Genomic DNA, 21,039 nt, shown 5'->3' with positions numbered 1-21,039 from the left:
ATACAACAAACATAGTTGTTACATAGATTGGTACCATGGCCCTTTAAGATGCCCTTGATCTCCTTGATATTACTCAAGAAAGAGCTTGGTTTGGATCTAACTCTACTTTTTCCATTTAGTTTGGGTCAACAAGTGACTAACTTTGAGCTCTTTGTGCCAAGCAGAGGTTGTTCTCTGTCCTTGACAGGTTATTTCTAGATGAGGATCTTATTAGATCTCAGGTTACAGAGCTAAAATGCAATAGGGAGTAGGTTGTAGCAACTCTATAGGGTAGGAAATGGGTAGTCATTAGAGATATTTGGGTCATCATTCAAGATTCTCCCTCTCTTGGGTATTCCTGACTTAGGTTCTTTAAAGTATGGGCCCGCTGGAGTAGGTGATAGGGCTCGGGTATCTCGATAGCGTGTTGGAATGACAATGGATCTTTATGGTCATCGCTGGACATGATATATGATGCTCCCGGTTCATTAAATACCCTTTTTATCCTTATTATCTGTTCCAACCACGTGAGTTTTGTTCAACCACTGCAATTGGTGTTGGAGGTTCATGCGAGGTAGCCTATTGGCTATGACTCTCTAGGCTAGGGTTTCTTTGGTAGCCTCGAATGAATTTTCTAGGCTCATGCTGATTCGACTCAATGGTTTAGCCCCTTCCCGCATAAACATCTACATAGTGATTTAGTCGGTGTTGAAATTTGTAACTAGGTTCGGTCTTCATAATGACATATGTAATCATGATTATATGTATTTGATGTAATGAGAAAAATAAAAATTTATTATTGATATCCTTGAGGCATGGGCTTCATGCTCAAGAAAATTTATTTTATAGGTCAAGCACCCATTGAGTGCTTTTGGGTTTGTCATAAAGTCAATTGAGTCATTGTCATGTATTGAAGACCCATTGGGCATGTTATATATGGTAAAGAAAAATTTATTTGAGTCAAAATAAAGTCAAAAGACCCTTCAAGACCTCTTCATGATGCAAAGATCAAGTTGGCCTACACACATGGACAAGTTGGCCTAAAAGATGCAATTCGACCTCGTGGAAGAACTATATAAAGGAGACTTCGACCTTATTTGGAGGGGACACACTCACTCACCAATTCGTACAAGGAAGAGAAAGAAGTGAGAAGAAGAGAGAGTCTAGAAGAAGATAAGAAAAGTGAAATTTTCTGATTTGATTTGGGCTATATTCTCCACAGGTACGAATGTTAGGGCATCATCTTGCAACAATAGAAATCGAGTTGCAATCACTTCAAGAAGGCCGAGTTTTGAGCCAAAGTAAGTCTATCTTGCAAGCTCAGTTGATAAGAAGGAGGTCTCATCTCAAGCGAAGAAGAAAAGAAGGACAAGGTCATTATTATCTCACATGTGTCACCTAGGGTTTTTGCGGAAGAATCTGTTGGACTAAGTTGCAAGTTGGAGAAGAATCTGCTGGGAAAAAGAATTTGCTGGAGGTCAAAATTGAAGGAGTTGCTGAGAAGGAAAGCTCGTCAAAGGACCTGGTCTTGGAGGGTCTTCGTCAAGGGTTATAGTTCTTGGAATTCATCAATTGAAGATTCTATAAGAAGAAGAATTCTTGTGGATTTTCCTCTCAAGTGGAAAGGTTTTGGCCCTGGCTGATCGCCTACATCTTGTGTCATGTTGTCTCATTGTTCCTTATAGTTTGGTAGTTGTTTGATGAAAAAACATAATAAGGATCAAGACAAAGAAGAATCTAATCAAGATAATTAAAAAGGACTTCACAAGCAATTATCAAAGGAGAGAAATCATCTACACTTGCTGCTCCTAAATTTCTAAACTTGGTATTAGAGCTAAGGTTCAAGAAATGGCAGCTTGAAAAAGGACCATCAAAAGGAGTATCAAGAAAGGTCAAGGTATCAAAGAGGACATCAAACCATCAAGAATGGATACTTAAGGACCAAAACATTCTAAGGATCATCAAGGAGGACCATTAATCATATTTCAAGGATCATCACATCTCAAAGAGAAGAAGACCTCAAAACCCTAGCTCATCAGACGAAAGGTTCTATACTTGAAGCTCACACAAAGAAGATTTCAAGGACCCTACCTCAACTCAAAGAAGGCCTACACATTGAAGCATCTTGAAGCAAGAAGAGGCGTTATCATCATCATCAAATAATCAAGGTGCTCTCCATCTCTTTGAAGGATCAATTTTGAAGCATGACATCTTCCATCATCCACATTATCAAGAAAGGCACCAAGTTGAAGATATCGCTATCAGGAAGCATCTTCACTTGACAAGTAAGTATCTCTATATTTATCTTTTTTTTTTTTTTTGTAAGTGTAGGTGGTACGTTCCTTTTCTATTTATATAATCCAATAAGACTAGATACATCGTTTTGGTGGCCTCAACTTGCCCTGAAGGGAAACCGGGTCTGTTGGCCACCTAAGTTTGCTATAAGCATTCCAAAAACAAAATTTCACTAGTCTTTCCATCCGGGCTATGTGCACTAAACAGTTAAAAATACTTAACAAACTAAGAACTAGCATACAAACAACTGAAAAAAGAGCTGTCCGCTAAAAACAGAAGAAACATTGAAGGATTATTCCTTCCGGTCATCAGTAATCAGATCAGCATTGGCAGGGGTTGCCATGGGTTCTGTGGGAGCTTGAGTCATCTGAGCCAGCCTTTGTTGGATCTCATCCAACTTGTTATCCTGCATAATCATAATCACCTGCAAATTCTTCATTTCATTTTTGAGGTTTGGCATCCCTTGGGCAATTTCGGCCACTTCCCCTACCACCTGCTCCAGCGCCTTCGCAAGAAGTCGTTTTAAAACCCAGTAGACATGAAGAGCTTGCCGGTAGAGCGTCATCCGTCCACGAGTGTTGCCAGGATCTTGGATTATTTCTGCCCACTCTTCTATCTCAGGGTCTGACTGTTCTTCCATCACGTTTGCCTCCATTTCTTGTATTAGCTGGCGGATGTCTTCATCCGTACCCTCTCTGTAGGCTCTACAGTAGTCAGCATGGATCTCCTCCCCCTGCGTTGGCTAGCAGGCGTTACGGTTGACGGGTCAGCTCTATTCTGTTGGCTTGGACGTCCTCTACCTCCACGCCCCCTTCTGCGTTCCAGGCGTGCCATCTTTCCTTTGATTGTTTCCTGTTTACAATTTTCATTCGCAGAAGTTAGATTTCGAAGATTTACAAACTTGCCCTCCTCAACTTTCTTGGCTCTTATCCCACCTCCCCTGCTCCAGTCACCTTCATTTGTCTGGGGATTCCGGTGATTATCTTCTCTTGGATGTAGGAAGGTAAGAAGGCCTTCTGTCATACTAACCAACGCCTGAGCCAGGTGCAGAGTTTTCATGTCTTGCCTTTCTACCTCCCTCGTATCCTTCGTCGTGGGGTGAGCGGTCTGATCTTCAATATTTCTCCCCATACTATCTTCTGGGCAACACTTCTTCCACCCTTCTTGTGCCATTCCCTGCTTAAACCCCTTTTCTTCTACACAGTGCATGGCAGAGTAAAAGGCAACTCCGCTCTTGCTCTCTTCTTCCCCAGAGGTAGCCAACATTCCTCTTTTGTCCATCATACCATTCAAGACAGAGAAAAAATCAGAATAAGGTCCAAAGATGACATACCCGAAATCGCAATTTCCCATCGAGGCTCCCACCAGTTGCGCTACTCCCTGCTCCTCGTCCTCTCGACGCGGCTTACCTATCCTTCTCCACTTCGCCATCTTCAAATAATACAACACACCTGTCCCACTTCCTATCCCACTACCGCCGCCAATTCTGCGTTTCTCTCTCATCCCGCTCCTTCCACTCCGGTTTCTCAAAATTCGCGCTGACATGTAGTACGCTACTGTGGCATGATGGGCGGTGCTACGGGTAGGAAAGGATCCCTCTGTCCTGCCACACTCATGATTTTTCCTGCTACCCTCACCTGTTTTCCTCCACACCCCGATCGGGAGATCTCTATATTTATCTTTGAATCTGCCATCAAAATGAATTCATTTTGCAAGGAAAGCAACAAATTGGTTGGTTCAACAAACTATCTTGCATGGAAAAAGAGGACAGATTTGATCCTTGTAGAAAACTGTAACCAATAAAATATATATAAATAATGTAAAATAATGTAAATGATAATAGAGGCATAAATAATTATTAGTTAACTAGTAATTAGGCTGAAGAGGCATGTCTAATAGGACATGACTCTTCATGAAGAGACACTTGCCTGATATATAAGAAAGCCTCTCGTTCTCATTTGTAAATCATTATTATTCTTATTCATTTTTAATATACAATATTTTTATCCTCATGGATATATTTATATCCCAAGTCTTTTGGAGTAATTAATTTGTAAAAGGAACTTTGTTCGCGTCATTTGGTATCGGACCAGTTCGATTCTTTGGCTGCTTCAATGCTGCATAGAGCTTGCTCTTTGATCTAGGTCTTTGACCATTGAAAATCGTCAACTTCGTTGTCATTCAAGCATTTCGCTATAGTTGGAGTTTCTCCATTTTCGTCAGACCCTTGGTCACTTAAAAAATAAATATAATATATATATATATATATATATATATATACACACACACGCATTACCTATCCCGGCCTAAGAAACATCAGTTGTCACCCCTAACAAGCAGTTAAACTCATGTGTGCTCGTAGTCACTCACTGTTGCCTGAATAATTCTAGTAGCAGTTTGCATAATTACCATTCCAAGCCAATCCGTAACTACCATGCGATCTGTTATATATATACATAAAAAAAGGGGACATTTAAAAGAGATATTATTGTGCAACTTTCTACAATTCTTTTCCATCAACACAGTGCTTGCGGCTACCGCAACTGCAACCAACGCTTATTAATCTTAGCGTTTTCCATCGCCAGATCCACAGTTCAGATAGCTACCAACCGCAACAGGATCCACGACATCCAAATTCGACGGAGTCCTTCGCGGCTGACACTGTCCACCTCATCCCCACAATTGTTGTCGCCATTGTCACTGCCCATTCCGCAGACCTTGAAACAACCTGCCAGCGACAGCCTACACCGCCGCCCTCCATTTTTGCATACCACTCCTTCCACATTCATCGACTTCTTGTCCTTGTTTGTTGCTTCCTATTTGCTACACCCCTGTCACTCTACCATTCTACCATCCGCACACTGTAATTCTTCCATCATAGTGCAATCGTCCATGTCTGCCCCTCGTCCCCTCGTTTCAACCCAACCTTCTGCCATCAATTCCATTCCTATCCGCCATTAATTTCGTGCTCATCGGTACCTGTCCTGACCACGACAGACCTTCGTAACCTCGATGCCGCCTTTCTCTGCTAGCCTAAAATTTGGCCTCTCTGCCCACGTGTTGTAACGATTTGTCCTCTCTGCAACGTTTTCTGTAGAGTTTGCTCCAACCTATGTAAACCTGTTAGGTCTGGATTGCATTGGTTAATGCCGAGTCTATCACTTAAATCACCCAAAACATTTATCCCCAAAGAGAGTAAAGGCTGGTTTAAAGCAGTAACCGTGAGTGTTAAACTGTTTTAAAACAGTTTCTCAAAAGTTTCAAAAGGTTTTGAATTCCAGGTTGAAAAGGTGTGACCCAAATAATTCTAATCGTTCAAATCTAAAGATTGTGACCATACCAAGAGTCACGTTTCATCCAAATTTTCTGAGGAAAAAAATATTATTATAATTATAAAAAAAAGGAGACTATATAAGCTTTATATAGTTACATATAAAAGGAAAATTGGCTCTCAAAAACAGTATATATAAATTTTATATAATTATAATTTTATAATATATATATATATCTTATATAATATATATAATCTATAAGTGCCACATTCAAGTCAAAAGAGGTGAGATATATAGTATATACATTAAATTAATATAAATTTTATATATACTTAAAAGGATTATGAAATCAAAAAAAAAGGAAGATAAAAAAAAGTGAAGAAAAGGGAATTTCTAAGTAATGAACAAAAACAATTCCAAAGAGAGGTAAAACAAGAAATCACAATACTTAAGCGACAATATGCTGAATTTGTGGATATGCATCACAAGAAATAATTGAAAAGGATGAAAAAAATTCTCGTCTCAAGGACCACGTCGAAAGATTACTTGCGCAAGTGAAGAAGACTAAGGTCACAAAGAAAGAACTCAAGAAGCACTTATCACAACAAGAAGAGGAAACTTTGCGTTTAAAGAACCTTAATAAAAATTTATTAGAACAAATCAAAGATCTAAAAGATGAAAATCTTAAATTCAAAACACTAAAAATAAAGTTGATAAATCAGAAATCAAAGAACTTTTATGACTGAAAAACCATAATTAAAGTCTACTCACTTAAATTATGAAGCTTAAGGATGATAAGAAAGCATTAAAAGATAAGTTGGAACAATTCACTCAAAACGAAGCATCGAAATCTCTAGTTGTAATAGTCCAAGTTGAAAATAAGGAACAAATACCGATCCAGTGAATATGACAACTCAAGAAGAGAAGTCAGTTGAAGAAACGACACACTTAGATGTTGCAGTTCGGACAATGGACATCCCAAGTGAATGTTCCATAACCAATTTAACAACATCTTCGCCAGAAGAAAATCTCAAAACTCCATATCGACATCCGAATCACGAGAGTAGACCAATCAACCGTGCTATGTATCGGTACCATCGAGACTAGAAACAACAAACCGATGTTCCAGATAATAGTGATGTAATTCCACTCCAGTGTTATGCTAACAAGTCGTTACAAAATTCCAGTGATCGAAATATTCCACAGAAGATTAATTTGGGATGGTTTGATCTCTTCTCAATGTGACTATTCTGTTTGTCACTAAGAAGATCATATGAAGTTGTATCGACGAGGATGACTAACCCGAGAGAGAAAGACGTTCGAAGCCGAAAAAGAGATCAAGGCTTTTTCATCGACAAGCTTTGAGGACAAGCTTTTTGAGGAAGGAGGCAATGTAACAAATAAAATATATATAAATAATGTAGATGATAATAGGCATAAATAATTATTAGTTAACTAGTAATTAGGCTGAAGAGGCATGTCTAATAGGACATGACTCTGCATGAAGAGACACTTGCCTGATATATAAGCAAGCTTTTCGTTCTCATTTGTAAATCATTATTATTCTTATTCATTTTTAATATATAATATTTGTATCTTCATAGATATATTTATATTCCAAGTCTTCTGGAGTAATTAATTTGTAGAAGGAGCTTTGTTTGCTTAAAAAACAAAGTCATTGGTCATGTTAAAGGTTTAATTGTCGAACCGCCAAAAGAAGAATCTCAAGCTCGAACAAAATACATGAAGGGGGAAATAAGGGCTCAAACAATCTGATAGAATCAACCAAGGATTCTCTCTTGATAGATGTGCTTATGAATGTGCAGGATGTTGATGTTGCAGGCAAGCAGATGTCATGATGAAAGGCCATCACAAAAGGTAACTTTGATTTGATGTTCATTTTTGATTTTTGGACAACATTTGGATGGGTTGATACAGGGCTACCGAAAAAGGGTTGTAGATGTCACCTACAACTAGCACTCATGGTTGGATGGAAAATCTTGAAGGAAACATGACCTGGAAGAGGTAGTTGTATGAAGAAAAGCCAGATGTGGATTGGAATATCACTTTCCAATTAAAAAGGATGACATGACTAGTAGTTCACTCTTATGGTTCGTTGAAGGAATGTGATGGATGACTGATGCCCTACAAAGAAGAAGTAAAAGATTAAGGCTCCATAATGAGAAATATGAAATTCATGACATCGAAAGGAGGAGCTCTACAAGCAACTAAAGGTCCCATGATTTCCACCAAAGAGCAGGAAGCTGTTGGAAACAAGTCCCTAATTAAGAGGGAGCTTGGACAAGTCCCTGGATAAGAGGGAGCTTGGGTACCTTTATAGGAATGGGTATATCCTCCCTAGTTGAGAGGGAGAGATAAACACATCATTCTTGTCTTCATTTTGAGAAGAAAGAATGGAGGATTGGTTTAACATTTGGCATTGGTTACTCTTTGAGGATGAGGTAGGGCATTGAAGATAAGAGTAGTTGTAGAGGACCGATATTCTTTGAGGACTGGGCATCCAAGATATGAATAGTCCTGGAAGGACATACCCTGTGAACACCTGGGTGGGGTATGTGCCTTGAGAGACAATGATGATGGTGTCTATCAATCATTGGTCTTTGTCCTCTGATCTTGTGGAGAGATAGAGCTGTTAGTCAAGGCATTGCTGTGTGACATTGCTAGTTGGTATGATGTTAAACAAATGGCTTACCAATTTGACTTTTCTTATGATAATTCTTCAGATTGAGAATGTCCAAGTACCTGGTATGGATTATGAATACTTCCCTAGTTAAGAGGGAGTGTTGAAATATGTAATTAGGTTCGGTCTTTAATAGGTTCGGTCTTGTAATTATGCATTTGATGTAATGGGAAAAATATAAATTTATTAGTGATATCCTTAAGGCATGTGTTTCATGCTAAATGAAATTTATTTTAATGGATTGCAGATTTCTGTGGTTCGGTTTTTTAGAATCTGAACTCGGATAATCCACAGTTTTCATTTTTCTTGTCGACGTTTCGAGTCTAGACCAAGACTCATCATCAGGACTTGATTACAAAGGAGAGAGAGAAAATGTGTTCATAAATAGGGTTTGAGGATGAACTGTCAAGATTGAGAACCGACCAGTTTCATGCTGGATTATTTATAACCTTTCTAATATATATTCTATTAAGGTTCTTTTTTAATTTTATTTATTATTTATTATTTATGGATAATTATTATAGTTATATATTAATTTTCTTTTAAGTGAATAGTTTTTGTAATAAGATTTTTGTTTATAAATGATGATTTTGTTTTAATTATTTGTAACTTATGGTAATTATGATAATATTAATTTGTTACAAGGTTTCTAGGGGAATTGAATTAAAATATTAGGATGATTTCAATGTTATAATATTTTTGTAATTTTTTGATAAATTAAAGTTATTTTAATTTTTATTTATTATACATGAATATAATTATTTTCTTCTTTAATAAGTATTTTAATTAATAAACATGTATAATAACCATACATGTTTATTATACCTGAATATTTTTTTAACCAAGTATTGAGTTTTTTATTATTAATTTTTATTTTCTAAATAATTTATTATAAAGATTTGTTTTACTACATGAAATAATTTATGATTTTGTTTATATTTCTTTTAATCTTGAAGTATTATGATATTGGTTTAAATTTATACAATTTGTAATATTCTTATATTCTTGATATTTTTTTTTTTAAATTCTTATACTTATGAAATTTATGAAATTTTTATTAATAACTTTATTTATTTATAATAACCATATATGTTTATTATAACTATTACTAACTTTATTTATTATAAAATAAATAAAGTTATGTATAATAACCATACATGCTTATTATACATGAATATTCTTTTATACCGAGTAAATATGATTGAGTTTTTTATTATTAATTTTTTATTTTCTAAATAATTTATTATAAAGATTTGTTTTACTACTTGAAATTTTTTATGATTTTGTTTATATTTCTTTTAATCTTTTATCATTTTGAAATATTATGATTTTTGTTTTAAATTTATTTAATCTTTTAATATTCTTATACTCTTGATATTTTAAAATTCTTATACTTTTGAAATTTTGTAATTTTTATTAATAACTAATTTATTATACATGAATGCTCTTATTATATATTTTATTTTATTTTATTATTAATTATATATTTTATTAATTGCTTGAGTTTTTATTAATTTCTTGATTACTTAATAATTTAACAAATGATTTGTTTTTAACTCATTGTAATATTTTTATATTTTTGTCTATTTTTCATTTAATATATTTAATTCATGCAATATATTAAGAGGATAATGCGTTATTACTGATTAGGCCTATAAGCTAGATAGTGTATTAAGCAAATTTTTTAGGGGGCTTCTAAAGAAGGTGTTTAAATTACATTAAATCTTTTTATATTTTTATAATTATGATATATTAAAGTTCATTTATAATTTTATTTATTATACATGCTTATACTTCTTATTATACATACTTTCTTAATAGTATGAGGTTTTGTTATTTTATAGGTCAAGCACCCATTGAGTGCTTCTAGGTTTGTCATAAAGTCAATTGAGTCATTGTCATGTATTGAAGACCCATTTGGGCATGTTACATATGGTAAAGAACAATTTATTTTAGTCCAAGTCCTTGTTATGATGCAAAGATCAAGTCGGCCTACACACCTGGACAAGTTGGCCTAAAAGATGCAATTCGTCCTTGTGGAAGACCTATATAAAGGAGACTTCGACCTCACTTGGAGGGGACACACTCACTCACCAATTCGTACAAGGAAGAGCAAGAAGTGCGAAGAAGAGAGAGACTAGAAGAAGATAAGAAAATAATTTTTGTTTTTGTTTATTTTCTATCTGATTTGTTTTGGGCTATATTCTCCACACGTGTGAAGGTTAGGGCAGCATCTTGCAGCAGCAGAAATCAAGTTGCAATCACTACAAGAAGGCCCGAGTTTTGACTCAAAGGAAGTCTATCTTCCAAGCTGAGTTGATATGAAGGAGGTCTCATCTCAAGCGAAGAAGAAAAGAAGGACGAGGTCTCCGTCATTATCTCCCATGTGTCACCTAGGGTTTCTGCAGAAGAATCTGTTGGACAAAGTTGCAAGTTGCAGAAGAATTTGCTGGAGGTCGAAATTGCAGGAGTTGCTGAGAAGGAAAGCTTGTCAAAGGACTTGGTCTTGGTCAAGGGTTATAGCCTATAGGTCTTGGAATTCATCAATTGAAGATTCTATAAGAAGAATTCTTGTGGATTTTCCTCTCAAGTGGAGAGGTTTTGTCCCTGGATGATCGCCTACATCTTGTGTCTTATTGTCTCATTGTTCTTTATAGTTTGGTAGCTGTTTGATGAAAAAACATAATAATAATCAAGACAATGAAGTATAAAACTTCGGGATAAACAAAAATATATATAGAGATATTTTATTAATAAATGAATAGACAGATGATGATTGATTACAATGGGGTTTTTGGCTTATATACCGCCATGGCATCCTTTGGGAAAGGGCATGATCTTATGATCGTGCCCTTTCGTCTAACTAAACCTAAAATTAAACAATAAACCTAAAATTAACTAATTTTTTACATAACATTGCCTTCCTCTCGAAAGAATGCTTTGTCCTCAAAGCATGCGCAACGACGGATGTTGTTGACAAAATGCTTCATTCTCCCAAGAAGCGTCTTCTTCGGTAAGTCCTTCCACTTGATTATATATTCCAAGATGATCAAGGTCCCACACTTTAAAAGGTCTTGGATTAATCTCTCAATTTCCTTTTTTTGGTGATGTGAATATCGGTATGGCTTGATGTTGACGGGGTCTGATCTTGTCTTGACTTCTATTGTATGCTCAATTTCCCTATTAGGCGGCATCTTCATAGGTAGGTCTTGAAATACTTTTTCATGCTTCCGAATCAAATCTTGTATCTCTGGTGACTCTTCTCTGGTCATATTTGCAAATAACATCTCTAACTGGTGACATTGTACTACATAAGCGGGTGCTCCTTTTCGACTTAATTTCATCACCTGAGATGATGATACAACTTGTTTTTTTGGTGCTTGGAATCCGTGTAGTTTGTACTTATGACCTCCCCATTTGAATTTTATAAATTGTACTTGATGGTTGGCAGCATAAGTACCTAAAGTTCGTAGCCATTGGATACCTAAGACTACATCTACTCCTAACGGTACCGTGAAGAATGGAGACTCTAGATTAAAGTCTTGAATCTGCAAATTGACCTTATGGCATTTCCCTACCTTTTCAATCTTCTTACCATTAGCTACCATCACTTTCATGTTTGGTAAGGGAAATGAAAAGATATTGAGTCTCTTTGCCACGGTTGCATCTAAAAAATTGTGTGTGCTTCCAGAGTCGATGAGAACCACTACGTTGTTCTTCTTTATGTGTCCTTTTAACTTTAAAGTCTGAGGTTGTGATATACCTGTCATAGCTGACAATGACACTTGTGGAATACTTCCGTCATCTAATTCTGGTGAGAATTCTTGGGCGTCTTCTGTGTCTTCTATGTCATAATCTTCACTGTTTGAATCATTGGTTGCTTCACAATTATATAGGTTCTTTGGTTCTTTTCCTTTAGCACATCTATGTTTGGGGTCCCACTTCTCACCACAGCGTTTACATTTACCCTCTTTTACCCTTTGCATTTCCACATTAGATTTTTCATCTTCACGACGATGTGGTGGAACATATCTTGTATTATTTGAGTCCACATACTGGGGTATCCTTCGTCTTGCATAAGCTTTTTCCGCTTTTGACCAAAATATTGGTTCGGATTTCTTTTTGGCTGTTTTTGCTTTTCGTCTTGCTACTTCTATAGATGTAATGTCATGCATCTCAAGTTCTGCTTGTAAATGGGTTTTGAGTCTCGAGATGTATGACTGAATTAGACGAGATTCTGATAACCCAGGTACTCGTGTTACTAAGGTCTCCCATTCTTGAGTGTACTCATCCACACTTCCTTTTTGTCGTAATTTGATGAGGTTTGAAAAGAATTCTTCTTCCTTTACACCTTGGAATCTTTTGAAGAATGCATCTTTAAATTTTCTCCAGCTAATGACGTGTGTTGTCTTTTTCCACCACATATACCAGTTATATGCTTCTCCCATTTTCATGGATGCACGCCTGAGCTTTTCGTCATCGTCATTGATGTCATATATCTCAAAGTATTCTTCTGCTTTATTTATCCATGCAACATTGTTTTTTTCGTTTCCATCGAATTTAGGCATCTCGACTTTTGCCCTTCGCTGGTATGTTGCTACTGGTTGAGCGAAAAATGGGTGTTGATTGGTAAAGTTATCCTAGAGTTGCTTGTTTGTAAAGGCTGTGTTATTTGCTTCTTGGTGGGGTGTCGCTGATTTTTTTGGGGATTCAACTTTGTCATGAGAGTCTGTGGACTTTGTTGAATCTGACGAGATGTGTTCGTGATTCTCTTCACCTTCTCTTAGTAGTTGTTCGGGTGTACAATTCGACCTTTTACACAGAGTTTTCAGCATTGTTAAGACCTCTCTGATGCTTGCTTCTGTTTGGACATGGTAATTTTCCATCTTTATTTCTATTCGATTTGTCGTATCGTGAAGATTTTTGATTCCATCAGCTTGCTCCCCAAGCTTGATCTGGAATTCAGTTAATCTTTTACTGACCTCGTCGTGGTTGCTATTTATCTTATGCTCCGCGTCCAACAATTTTTTTGGAAATCCGCCATTGTCATTGTCGACATTGAGCGGGTTTGCGGTGGCGTGTATTTATTTGCCAGCTAAAATATTTTTTCTCTCCTTTTTTTTTAGCAAAAATAAATTTTATATATATAGCTTTTAATTAATTAAAATAGATTTAATTAATTAACTAACTTATATATATATATATATATATATATAATTTTTGATTAATTAAAATAAATTTAATTAATTAAATTAACTTATATATATATATAACTTTTAATTAAATTAAATTAAGTTATGTATTATATATACACACACACACACACACACACACACATATATATATAATTATATTATATAGTATATATATATTATATATAAATCAAAGTTATATATATAATTTTAACGTTATAAATATATTACGCTGATAGTCGCGTCTTTGCTGAACGTTTTGGCTGAACGGTCACCTTACCGTTTCACCGTAGACTTGTGTGGCTATCACGCAGAGCCCACCTCAATGGAGCAAGGAGCACAATTGCGGCCTATGTTAGTGGACGGACGGGACAGCGGGGACACAGTTGCAGACAGCAGACAGCGGACAACAGGGTCAACGGACGGCTGTGGGCAGCGGGAGTGAGCCGAGAATACCCACGGTAGCGGCTGTAAGAGCAGTGGATAGGTAGCGCGGAAGACAACGGATGTGGGTGATGCGGGTAGCTTGGGTGGGGCCGTATGGGAAGTATGGAGTGAACCGTATGGATATGTGAAGTATGGTCAGCGGAAGTATGGACAACGGTGGCCTGTGTTTTACGGTGGCAGCGAGGTTGTGCAGGACAATCAATGGGGGCAATGGTTGGAGAACTTCATGACCTGTGCAGCGCTAAACCGAGGAACAACCTGCTCTGATACCAATGAAGTATAAAACTTCTGGATAAACAGAAATATATATAGAGATATTTTATTAATAAATGAATAGATAGATGATGATTGATTACAATGGGGTTTCTGGCTTATATACCGCCATGGCACCCTTTGGGAAAGGGCATGATCTTACGATCGTGCCCTTTCGTCTAACTAAACCTAAAATTAAACAATAAACCTAAAATTAACTAATTTTTTACATAACAGACAAAGAAGAATCTAATCAAGATTATAAAAAAGGACTTCACAAGCAGTTATCAAAGAAGAGAAATCACCTACACTTGCTGCTCCTAGATTTCTCAAAATGAGGGTTTGAGCTTCAATTCCATATAAGAGAAACCCCTCCTATTATGATACTATTGGTGAATTTGAGAAACACTTTTGTGCTTGGCTTGTTTCTTTGTTCTTATGAAGGTTTTATGAAATTCAAAGGTTGCCTATCATGTGTGGCTGTTCAACTTCATATCATCCTTTCATGCTGATTTGATATGCTGGAAATCACATAAATTCTGCTGCAGTTACGGCTTCAACAAGACAAATTTCCTATTGGAGGAGGCTAAAATAAGCTGCTACCTGTTTGCTTTTCTTGCTGTTCCTATTTTCTGACTGGTGCATTTTTGTAATAGCGTTTCAATGAAAGCATATGTGATGTTTTATATGTTGGAATAGAATCACACCTAATTGCTTTGGCATGTTCTCGAGTAGTGCACCTTTAGAAGGGCATACAATGTTGTTAATTTCCAGAAATTAAGTTAGCAGCCATAGATAAATTCTGCATGTTTATAACAACACAAATCCATCTATTTTCTAGTCGTCGTAGTCATTATGCCTAAGTGACTCAGTGTCTAGTCATACACCTCCAACCAGTACCACCCATAAAATAAACCTAATGAATCAAATAATTCTCTGTTTTGCTAAAGTAAATTTTCACATCACATTGAGCCTTGTATTTATAAACTTTAGCAACCCTTATCTCAGGGACACTTCCATTGTGCTGGAGGAGAGCTGTCCTTAAAAGAGAAAGTAGGTATTTAGGTGACAGTGGTGACCCTCTTGTGTTATCGTTAAGCTTGCAATGCTTTAGGACTTTGTAGCTTAGGTGTAAGGGTAATTGGTAACAAAGCTCAAAGCTCTCAAACACTAGAGTTAGCTCACCTGGCTAATTAGTTCTGTTTTGGAGGGATGGTTATTGACTTTCATTTTTATTTAGAACATTTGCTTCGCTATATTGCCTTGAATTTGTTGTCTCTTAGTTGTAATACCAAAAGAACAAATGGGCTGAAGAAATATGATTCCTTTTTTGTCTATTTTTAGTATGTGGAGTATGGACTGCCTTATTCTCATCCAGATTTATAATTTATTTTCCTATTTTCCAGGATTTTGAAGAGACGAGGAAGGAAGTGCAAGAGGCGAGGAGAATAAAAATGCTGCATGAACCAAGTAGGGTAAGGATGTTTGAACTTTTTAATGCCGGCTAAATCAGTGTTACCTTTTCAAGGATTTTGAAATTGCTGTTCTGTGTATAACTTTTCCACCCATATTTGTTTCAAAGTGGGTCAAAGTAGCAGTGCTATTTTCTCAAAGCTAATTAGGTAAAATGAACGGATATATCTATTTCCTTTACAATTTTTACAATTCCTCGTTGGATCTAATTTAATAGTGTTGCTGGGTAAGCTTCCAGAATAAAATATTAAGAAGGCATAATCTTCTTAATTAAAATCCTAGGCAGATTGTTTTGTACTCTGTCCGCTGTGGTACCATATTATGATTTTTTTTTTTTGAAATATACTGGATGTAGCAAAATTCTAGAGGATAGGCTCTTTATGCTAAATTATTGTTTTACTGCCAGTTTGGACTGTTTTGAAAGTCCTGGTTCTGTGAAAAGTTCTATCTGTAATGGATGCTCTCAGTTAGACTATTTTGAACACATAGTTTCATCTATGACTTCAAGAGATCTTGGTGACTTGTCTATACTATATTTGTGAGGTGACTGTCTGCATTTCTCACTTGCCTTTGAAGTCATATAATGTTGTTACTGCTAAACTTTCCTCTATTTTCTAATTTGTGGTCTTGTGACTTTTTTGCTTGTTCTGTAATCTTTATGCTAGAGGGAGACACCACCTTATTTTTTCTTCCTGAAAATGCCTTTCACATGATGGCGTTACATATTATTACATTACACAATTCCAAGGTTTTCTATTCTTGAGCCATTCTACAATCTCTGTTGTAACTACTAGGTCATTAGGCATAATATAGGGCCACCTTTACAAGCACTCAAAGATGATTATATTCATGGTCTTGGTTGACCCAATAGGTGTATTAAAGAGCATCGATACAAAGGTACAACCATATGGTCTAACGACATTTGAGTATATGAATTCTAATAAAATTTAAGCTTCTCTTTTATACTTTTGCTATTTAAATCTCGAAAACATCTGGTTCAATTTTATTTCGTTTCGTATATTAGGTATTCTTTTGATCCTCTTAGAGTCACAAATTTAACATTAATGTCTTTTATGGAATGGGTTTCATTACATCTGAATCTTTTCCCTTAAAAGAATTTGTGACTGTTAGATGGTCACAGACATGGCCAAACTAATTTGAAGTCAAGAAACTCTTACCAAGCTCAAAACTAAATTACTTGTTGATAAATTAAATTTATTGCCAATAAATTAAATTTTGGACCCCCGGAGATAAATTGCAGATAACAATAAATGTAACATTGATACACACGCACACACCCCTCACGTTTCCCTGTTTCCAAATTTTTGGGAGGTCACATTTCCGGTTGTTTCTGTTTCGGAAACACATACCTGTTTCCCTGTTTCATGCAACTTAGCATTAGCCATAGTCTGCCACTAGGAAGTTTTATAAATTGGGATTGAAAGGAATGCAGTTTTATGGGATTACTGAAGGAAAGTATTTGGCTGATTGCATGCCAGTGAATTATAATCTGTGGGTTCTTTGGCATGGGACCATGTATTAGACTGGTCACTGGACTGTAATTCAAATAGATAACTTTTTGAAGTTGAAAGATGTTTCTGGTCCATTCCGTGTTTTTCATGTTAACAAGTCTTTATGATTCTTTGACAAAGTGTGGATTATTTTCTTTGCCATGGCATATAGTAATAAAATGTTATAATCTTTTAGAGGGTATAATTTAATTTGGATAAACCTTTATAACATTTTCTGATGCATTAGTGTAAATAGCAGGTGATGGACATGGAGCATGAACTTGAAGGCCTAAAGCTTCAGCTTGTGGCAAAGTCTGCTGAAGCTAGTAGGCTGCGGAAAGAGGTCTACCTTTTCTGATCCTAATGATAATTGATAGTACATACATTGATATATAATTGATACCTTTTAATCTAATGTTGCCTCACATTGTTATATTTCTGTCTCAACTGTGAATTCTGATTTTCTCTTGATGTATTGTTCTATCTTGTTATTATTAGAGTTAGTACCTGATTGATGATGACTTTGTGATCTCCTGCTGATCTGTGGTAATATCTCACATTTGTAAAGATGCCATAGATAATAAATATGGTGTTCCTGATATCCCAGTGCCATGTGATGAGTGTTCCAGAAAAGTGTTCGTGTCACACACCTAGACTCCCTTATATTATCCACACAGGAAAATATAATGTACAATTTTGTTTCTCATTGTATTATGGACAGATAGTATTTTATTTTATGTACATGCATAATCATGAAAACGCTTAAAGGAACTGAAGTGCCTAAGCAAATAATCTTTTTTCCGGTAATATGGTTAATCTTATTTGTGGATTTTCCTTTCTGACAAAACTGTGGGGTTCCAATCCTGGTGCGTAACTTATAACAAATGCTAGGAATAATCATTGTTATAAGCCAGTTATCATAAGGAAGTGCCTTAGCAGAGAATCTTCCTTCTGGAATGTGGTTAATCTTATTCCTGGATTGTTCCTTTCTTACTAAACTATTAAGGGTTCCACTCTTGACTACTAAATTTTAACAAACAAATGAGATTTGTGTGGGGGAGAAAAGGAACTGCTATGGTCAGTCTTTTGATAAACAGTAACACGAAGAAATAAAGGCCAACATCGTCATTTAGAGGACTAGGTTGGGTTACCAATTTGTATAAGTAGAGAATAAGAGATAAAGCAGATGTTATGTTATGATTTATTTTGGAAGATTGTAAGAATTGAGCTAAGACTGAGATAAGTACCTATTTTGTTTAGAGAGTGTTTTTTCCACTATTGAGGTTTCTCGCACTATGAGGCTTGTGTTCTTGATCTGGGATGTTGTCTTGATGGTAATGGAATAGTTCTGAATGATTTGTTTTTTAGCATTTGTTTACTGCTCAGAGATGGATTATGTTCTGTTATGATCAAGTGATCAAATGTCCAGCTTAAATAGTTCCAATGACTGTGATGCTTATGAGATTTGATTTCAGTTAGTGATAAGAGGATGTGGAAGTTGCTTATCTACATCCAACTGGATGCCTATTATGCAGGTTGGGTTTAGATTTGAGTAGTCCATAGATCAGTTGGTTATTTCTTGAGAAGTCCATACTGTTGTTCCAAACATCGGCATCGGGATAAAATGGGCAAGAGTTTGGAAAGCCAAAAAGGCATAAAAATCCAGAAAATATCGCTAAAAATCAGCACACATAGGCAAAATTGAGATACCACCAAAATATCGGTAAAAATCGGCAAACATATGCTAGGTCAAAAAAACGTGATTTCACGATTTTTTGCAATAAAATTGGGATGTTTGCAACACTGGTCCATACATACATTCAATGGTTAACGTTTCATGAAGCAATGCGAGAATCTAAAAACCTTAGGCCATTAGTGAATTTAGCAGCCTACAAACAACACAATCAACATGTAACTATGATTTGTGTTTGGGCTAAAAGGCTGCTTTGAAAATTCGCTTGAAATACAACAACTGGAAATAATTCTTCTAATTGATAAATTTATTATGCAGTTTATTTTGTTTATGACAAAATAACGAATTATTTACATTGCAATTTGTTCACCATAAAAAATACTGCAGAAACAAAAATAGGAACAGAGAAATACTAGCACACATAAAAATTGACACTCTTATTTTTGGACAAATGTCTCTGGAAAAACCGTATGTGGGAAAACTGGTGCAGCAGCTCAGCGTTTTATAATTATGCAACAGTGAATTCTGAGTAAAATTTGGATGCCCAACTTGCTATCCAATTTGAGAGAAATACTGGCAAAATCATCTTAGCGAATCTACCCTCGTCTCCAAGCAATCCGGGCTCAAAATTGACAAGCCCAAGCAAGCTGTACAACTACAAACCCTTTGCCTAGGCTCTGTGTCATCTCTACGTAGCCTGTCACATGCTCAACCCAGAATGGCTGCTACTCAAGCCGTGCTACCTGCTTCTGAATGGAGAAGTGTTTCTCTTGCCTACCAGAAAATCCTCTGGAAACTGAAACGACATCCTCTCTAGCTAAATCGAATTGCCTCTTTGAGGCTTTGCACAGGCCCTGTGCTGCCTCGTGGAGAAAATAATTCGGCCTCCTCTCTTGCCTCGCTAGAACTGGAAAATCTTCCTCTGGATCACTGTCTCTGCCCATCTCTAGCCCTGCTTCCCCTCTTTGGCTCGAACTCTGCTGCTGGCTAGCTCGACCTGCCCAAGGAACTCGCACTGTTGGTCAAAGTTGTCATTGATTTCAATATGACAGGTACATTGTTGAAGCAAACATTTGGAGAAAAACTTATGTGTAAACCCTTGTCGATGCAAGCCCTAGAAACTCTTGCTCTACATGATACCCTAGCTATATATCCCTATCTATATAATGGCAAGCCTTAGTTTGTTGAAGCATGGCCTAGTAATGACTAAATGAAGGAGCCCCTTCCATGAAATTCTCCTTGACACATGATGACATATGAAGTGATCGCATATGCCCTAACATTGTTGAAATCCTTGGTCTATGATGATGAAACCCTTCAAAGCTAGCCTTGATGAAGCCTTGGCACTCTAGTTCATGTCCCATGATACCATTTCTAGCCTTGTTGTAGACTAACTCTATTGAAACGCCCTAGCTCCCTAGTCTTGTTGAAACTGTAATCCTAATACCATAAAATCCCTAATAATTACATCCTAGCATAAATAAATGAAGTCCTATCCATTACCCTAAAAGCCTATCCACATTCCAAATGTTCATAACCCTAAAAAACTGTCATAAAAAGATATTTTTATAAAAGAAAAAAAAAATATTTTTTGACATTAGACACAATGTCTTGAAAAGCTGATTACATTAGCTTGTAGAGGGCCTAAAATCCTTTCCAATGAATATTCGTATGCCCCCTAACTCCTTTTCATTAAGGATATTGATTTTTGAAATAAAAAATATATATATTTGCTAGCCTATGTAAGCCGACTTATGTAGGCTCAACACACCTTTCCAACCGACATGACCCTTCATCAGATGTTCAAACAAGTTTAAATGCCCATCTGAGCTTGTCCTTTTTAGCGATTGATCTGCGGCCAAGAGAAAGGAATAATAGTTCGGATCTGAGATGAGTAAGGTGCGAGAAAATCAAAGAAATGAAAAAGAAGGTCGAAATCTTGACTAAGAGACAATCAGTTCTATGGCTCAATTAAGTTTGCAACAAAAAAATGAACTGTGTAGTGAGCTGAACCTGTGATGAAACCAGTGACAACAGAAGTCCGAATCTGTAGTGGCTTGTAAATCTAACCTAGTACAGAACTCTGAATCTCGTGTGACAAAAATCAGACTCGTACTTAAAAGCTTAGACCTGTGGGAATAACACTTTGGAACTCATGAAGAAACTCTTGGACCAGACTTGGTTCTGTGGACTTATTATTAATTTATAGAATTACCATCAGATC

The 21,039-nt window shown here is 36.3% G+C and overlaps 1 protein-coding gene across 1 annotated transcript in view; it reads left to right on the top strand.

Annotated features, from left to right (window-relative positions):
* The window catches only part of SCAB1 (plectin-like protein), a 305,903-nt gene that overhangs the window by 79,351 nt on the left and 205,513 nt on the right, over positions 1–21,039 (top strand). The window contains exons 5-6 of the mRNA XM_089369662.1: positions 15,545–15,613; positions 17,382–17,465. Of these exons, the coding sequence (XP_089225788.1) occupies positions 15,545–15,613; positions 17,382–17,465 (153 nt within the window). The remainder of the gene's footprint in view (positions 1–15,544; positions 15,614–17,381; positions 17,466–21,039) is intronic.

The sequence above is a fragment of the Pinus tabuliformis genome, chromosome 8, assembly GCF_031772625.1.
Source record: "Pinus tabuliformis cultivar Carrire ecotype Pingquan chromosome 8, CPIR1, whole genome shotgun sequence".
Taxonomy (NCBI): domain Eukaryota; kingdom Viridiplantae; phylum Streptophyta; class Pinopsida; order Pinales; family Pinaceae; genus Pinus; species Pinus tabuliformis.
Note: the sequence above shows the minus strand (reverse complement) of the source record. Positions and strands in the feature narration are given on the sequence as shown.